General features: G+C 43.8%; 1 protein-coding gene across 1 annotated transcript; it reads right to left on the bottom strand.

The window, feature by feature from the left end:
• Positions 1-781: 781 nt before the first annotated feature.
• LOC146758015 (obscurin-like protein 1) lies at positions 782-3,241 on the bottom strand. Its single transcript, XM_085518677.1, has 2 exons — positions 2,020-3,241; positions 782-1,798 (listed from the first exon to the last, which is right to left on the bottom strand). The coding sequence occupies exons 1-2, from the start codon at positions 2,264-2,266 to the stop codon at positions 1,647-1,649; spliced, it is 399 nt and encodes a 132-aa protein (XP_085374803.1). The 5' UTR covers positions 2,267-3,241; the 3' UTR covers positions 782-1,646.
• Between the last annotated feature and the right edge of the window lie 3,012 nt (positions 3,242-6,253).

Genomic DNA, 6,253 nt, shown 5'->3' with positions numbered 1-6,253 from the left:
ATTCTGCCATCTCATTATCTCAGTATTTGTGGTGCACACTGAAATCCTTCTTTGAAGTGGGCCAAAGCTCCATTGCATCTGTGAGAAGTTTTGCATCACCTGGTTGGTCCAGGCCATGTTTGTTGTCTTGCTAATAAGCAAGCCTTCTGATCTTCATGGAGTAACTTATGTAAGGATGGGAGAATGAAGGTCTTGGGGAAGACATCCAGGCTTTAGCTACAGGGCATGCATGCAGAATCACAAAACAAAGGCCAGTCAGAGAAATCAGAGCTTCATGAGAATTAATGGGGTTGTTTCTACATGCCCACCCTATCTGCCAGTGTAAAATCTTTCAGTGAAAAAAAGGAAAGCTACTTATAGGTGGGGAGAATTGTTGGCGAAATTATTTGTGATATTTTTGCTAATAATATGCTCAAAATCCTGGAGCAAGACTTCAAGTTAAGCAACTCACTCTATCTAAGTAGACTTACAGAAGGGAACCATAAAGCTTATGGAAGGGAACTGTCAAGCTAATCCACAGCTAAAACAGAGTAGAGACAAATTGCAGGAGCTTGTTTACTTTGCAGAAGTGTGAGCTTTAACCACTGCTGAGCTCCTAGTACAAAAGTCTGAACCAATGCAACAAACCAACCCATCCATGTTGTACGAAGGAATGTACTGACACCACCAGAACACAAAATTCTATGGCTGAAAATACCCGCAAAAATCATCCAGCCCTTCTCCATTGCTCCAGGACATGCTCAGCTCTTTGTGCGCCACATATTTCACTAACCTTTTCTGAAACCCACAGTGAAGGCTTCAAAGCCCCTCCAAATGACTTATCCAGTCATCCAGCCATTAAAAAGCTTTTCTGTTGTGTAACTTGCATCTTTGTCATTGCAATTTAAGTCCATTATTTCTGCACAGAGAACAGATTGTTTGCTTCCACTTTCTAAGAGCCTTTTATGTACTCAAAGCCTGCTATCAAGCCTTTCAGTACCTGTTTATGATCTACACAGCAGCAATTGGTGGCAGGGGCTTTGTAGACAAAAATCAGATAGACCTTAAATTCTGTCCTTGTCCATTCCGTAGCAAACACGACAAAAGGATGCAGGAAATAGGACAGAAGTACAGGGCTACAGCTGAGGCACCATTAGCTTACTTGAAAGGAAATCATCCATAGATAGATGCACTGTTGTGTTTTTATTTTTATTTTTTCTTTTAACTCTGACTGATTATAAAGAGATGCTTTGAAAGACGTGCTTTGTAGAGAAGAACAGATGGTAAGCAGGGAATAGGTTGCTAATAGCCTTACAGATGAAGAAAAACAGACTGCACCAGAGTGAGAAATTCCAGAGGAGAATCAGCTAAGAGCTTATGTCAATGACATGGCTGAGGGCTGCTGGGAAGACTGCCCTCTCTTTCACCTTATTTCAAGCATTACAATGGTGTCCAAGCCCAGGGCTGTATCTCCCTGCCCCCATGTCAAATAGGGCTGGCAGTAGCCACTGTGATAATAAAGAAGACCTGAATCCGAGTTCAAATCACATCCAGTGTCTTTACAGACCTTGCAATCATTCCACTTACTTTCCACATTGATCTTGGCTTGGGTCTTGTCGTCAGGACTCTCGCAGCAGTAAAAGCCCCTGTCTGCAAAGGAGATGTCCTTAACTATCAACATATGCATTGGGCTTCAATACAATGCTGTTCCTCATCCACTTGACTTCTGCAGGCTTTATCAGCTCTACCTCCAGGGTCACTGTGTCTCTCTCTTCAACAGTTTTAGGCTCCAGTTTCTTCTTGAATGAGATTGAGGCCTCTGATAAATGAGAAGAAATAATAGTAAGAACACAGAGAATCCACAAAACAGTTTTTTTTAGAAAGAATTTAAATGGTGGTTCCAGTCCCAGTGCATTCAGGGGAACCCTATTTAAGGAAGCAAAATTCCATCTCGTCACCGTAATCAGAGGAAAGACAACATGAAACCCACAAAACACAGCTCCAGTGACAGCCTATCAATGGGGCATTACAGCCCTTTACCTCGGACTCTGAGATTGGCTGTGCTTTCTACGCCCTCAGCATTGGCAGAGATTTCAGCTGCATCTTCCAGTGTCAGATTGGTGATGGTGAGGCTGTGGTTGGTGTCCTTCTGTGAGATCATGTATTTCTTACTGGCTTCAATCTTGACGCCATTCCTGAACCAGGTGACCACAGCATCACTGGGAGAAACAGTGCACTTGAACACAGCCTCTTTGCCTTCTTCAGAAATCACGTTGTTGAGGCTCATAACAAATTTCACCACCCTGGGAGCTGATGGAGAAGAAGAAACCACTTAGGAGCACATAAACGATGTGTCCCTAAGTGTATGAGCTCCTTTATGTATGAGCACCTTCAAAGAGCCAACAGAGTCAATGATTTTTTTGGAAGCATCAGATTTTATGACTCGCAGTAAGTGATCACCATAACTCACACTCACATCTCCTGCCTGTAGAGGAGATCCTCCTTGCATCTACAAAGATGCAAGAAGAAAAGAGGCAAAGAAGGGGTAAAAAAAATCCCATCTTACATTTGGGATGCTTAATTCCAGCCTTGAAGGCTGATTTAACAGCTGTGCTCTTCAGCAGCAGTTCTTCCACAGCTATTTAGAGAGAAAGACAAGTTTTGTACTTGGTTGTTAACACAGAGAACAGCATAAACACACAAATAAACTCAGCTTTGCAGTGTTGTAATGGCTGATGAGGGAAGCCATGGATCTTTCCACACTGTCAGCCTTCATTTCCAGAGACATACCTTTGGGGGTGATGGTAATGCTGCTCTTCTCATCTCTGGACTCACAGAAGTACTCTCCCTCATCCTCAGCCCAGATCCCTGTTATTGTCATGGTTCTTCTGACCCCTTCCTCATGAATCTGGAAATGTTTGCTGGGTTTGATCTCAACTGCTTTCCTGCGCCACACCACCTTCCCTTTGGCATGGCTCACTTCACCGGTTAAAGTGACACTGCCCTCATGGCAGGAGAAAGAGAGGAAAGGAGAAAGTATTTTAAATGCTATAAATCACAGAGAGATGCAGAATGATTTATAATCAATAAAACAAACAATTATCCTGTCATTGCCCAATATGCTGTCACGATGGCTTCAAGCACTGGCAAGAAAAATATAAATAATAATAATGTGCATGAAAAGGAACAAATCAGAAGCCTTCCCAGTGCCTGTTAAGTGTGCAGTCCAGCAAAGTAGGGCTCCATCAAGTCTAAGCTGAGGTCAGGGCTCTTGTTACACTCATCTCTGTGCAATACGAGAGACAATCCCTGCTCTGGCGTGTTTCAGCTTCAGCAGAAGCAACAACAGGGACTGTATTTTATTCAGTATGGCAGGTACTGGTGATTGAGGACTATGATTAGCATCTCTTTCCACTGAATGCACAAGCTTAGGGTGAGATGCTCCCTTTTTTGGTTCAGGAAAGAAAATCCATGGACATCTGTTGAAGTATCTGTACCAAATTCAAACTGGTAGCAAAACTTCCACTGCTTTCACATAGAGCAGCTCTGATTTGCTATTTTATAGGCACTGCTTGAACCAACATAATTCAGAACAGAAATACAGAACCCTTTTGATGCAAGCATCACTGAGGAGTGCCAAGTGACAGCTCTGTCCCAGGACAAGCTCTCCCAAATCATTAAATGGCCTGGGTTGAAAAGAACCTCAAAGACCATCACGTTTCCATCCTGAGAGTGCAGAGCTTCTGCCTCTTCCCCAGCCCTTACCTTGTGCTTCAGTGGAGTCTTGCCCACTTCCAGCTGCCCAAGTAGCTGACTAAAGGAAATATCCCCCAAAGGACATAATGCATCAATGAGAAGTTTAGAATGGCCTTGAGGTGGAGTCATACCCAGCTGTCGCAGCACCAGTCCTTACGCCTGCAATTAGGATGCAGATACACCAGTGACAATCTCCTCCCTCCTTCCTGCACTCACAGGGATTCAGTCCCCACAGATCCTTGGCCAATGGCCCTGGATCCAACCAGACAGTTCACACCTGCAGTGTTGGCAAACAAGCCAGATGCATCCTTTTAGTAAAAGTTCACCACCACTGGACATCTCTCACAGCAAAATGGATGTTTTTGTACCAACACACAGCCTGCGTGCATCCTGAATGTTCCCCTGCTTGCCATGGAAGTCTGCCAGCCCAGCAGTGGGTCTGGGAGGCCAGCAGGGGAAAAGTTAATGCAATTGAATGTGGAGAAGAAAAAGCATTGAACTTTTCAGTGGTATTTTTGTTTCATTTTTTAAATGCGGGTGGTTAAAACGATATATTTATAACAGCTGGAGGAGTTTTATGGCACTGTAAAATGCAGAGTTTTACAGACTTATAACCTGTTGTGTAAAGGGTGTAGGGGGGTGTTGCTATGGAAGAAAAATAGTGATGTCACGTTATTAGTGCTTTTGCCTCCTATGTACCTGGCTGCTAGAAAATTACAGTGTTTGCAATAGACATTACAAAGACAAACACCTAAAATTTGGAGCAAGAACCACGTGGTAACTTGTTAAAAAATTAGGCCCACCCACAGAAGCCACTTCTTTGTTTTTGCATCTCCCATGGCAGAGGAATAAAGAGGGCTTGATGCTTATGATCAACCCTGTGCTCACATGAGATGTGTTTCAAGCTTCGGTTCCTTTCTTTTCGTGCAGCCCATTGTAATGAAGAAGGTGGGCCAAGTCTTCTTGGATCCTCTGTGCAGACAGAGCTCCTTCCTCCTCCACGGTCCTTAGCAAACACGTCTTACTTGAGCACCATTCCCAACTCCTGCCAAAGGAGAGGGATCTGGAAAGGAGCCTCCTGGAAAAGAAGGGGGGCGAGAGCAGGGCATGGGGCTGACACCTGACTCCACACTGCCATACTTTGACATTTCCTGGGTACCCTGGTTGGGATCAGGGCTAGCAGTCTACATGTATGTAATCACATCTCTGTTGTGGAGAGAGTGGGCTAGAACACTCCAGACATCTGAAAATCCTTAAATAATACTTCTGCTTCCAGATATTAGCTGGCTTTCACAGAGCTGGCACCAGAATTGCTCTGCTGCGCTCTCAAGTGCATCCGTATCAAGGGGGTCCCATTTAGCTGTGCACAGCTCTATGCAAATATACAGGAACAATCTGCTGCTGAAATGTCTTAATAAAAAGCTGTGCCTCAGCTACTGAGCCTGTGGCTGAGTCCGGAAGCGTTTGTTGGGCTGTGCTCAGAGCATGTGGCAGTTCTGGGCCCAAGCTAGATTGTTTGCAGAAAAAAAAGATATTCTGCATTTATATACAGTTTTCTGCAAAGATTTCATGTCTGCTGTAGAGTTGTCAGCAATAAGTGGAAGCCTCAGCCCCTGGGAGCTTACACTGTAAACAGAAAGCAAGGGCAAAGAAATGATTCTTCATCCTCAATTTGCCGATGAGTAGCTGATGTATACAGGAACTAAATGTCTCCCTTAACATCTACAGTAAAGCTGTGAGTGAGTTGAGAACTTAACTTGGGCTTCCAGTGTCCCAGCCTAGTATTGTCTTTCCTCTATTTGCCACTTGCTACTTGGTATTTTACTTTCTTGGTAGAACAACCTTGTTCTAGGTTTGAAGCAGCGTGTCTGAGATCTTCCTTGGGGTCCAGACTGCACAGCACTTCTTGGCACATATTTCTTCACTCAGTTTTATCCAATCTGTGGGCATATTGTACCCTAACCTGGCACTGGTAATCGCTCTTAGGTGGTAGTGTAAGGTGCACAGTTCCCATTCTGTTTTTTCTTTGTGGTATTCTAAAGCAATTGATAGCTTTTTTTGACATAGGTCTTGTGATTAGATCACTGTGCAGGCTACTTGCAGAGGTAACATGCTGTTGATGTTGATTACTGGTGCTGCTTACGGTGACTGCATCCCTTTCAACTGCAAATCCCAGGCGACCTGGAAAATGGTCTGGAGCATACCAAGACTGAGGGGAAAAGGTGCAATATGGGATAACTGGAGGTGATAATGTAGGATTAGTCATATGCCAGAGTGATTCTGTGTTGTACTGAATAGAAGCCAAATCAGATCTGTAGAGGGTGATCTGTTACAGGGTAGATGTCTTACAGCTAAGAAATAAATCATCTGTAATAATTCTTTTAGCAGCGTATACACGGGTATGCTTCGAATATTTATATCTGCCTACTTAGATTCATACTGTGTTTTTGATCAGGTGGCTCATTGCTTCCTCTTTCTATTCCTAAACTCTTCTGTCTTTCTCTGGTGTGCTGCAAAA

This window comes from Coturnix japonica, chromosome 17 (genome assembly GCF_054131305.1).
Source record: "Coturnix japonica strain WE chromosome 17, WE-NBRP24, whole genome shotgun sequence".
Lineage (NCBI taxonomy): Eukaryota > Metazoa > Chordata > Aves > Galliformes > Phasianidae > Coturnix > Coturnix japonica.
This window is presented reverse-complemented; position numbering and strand designations above follow the sequence as displayed.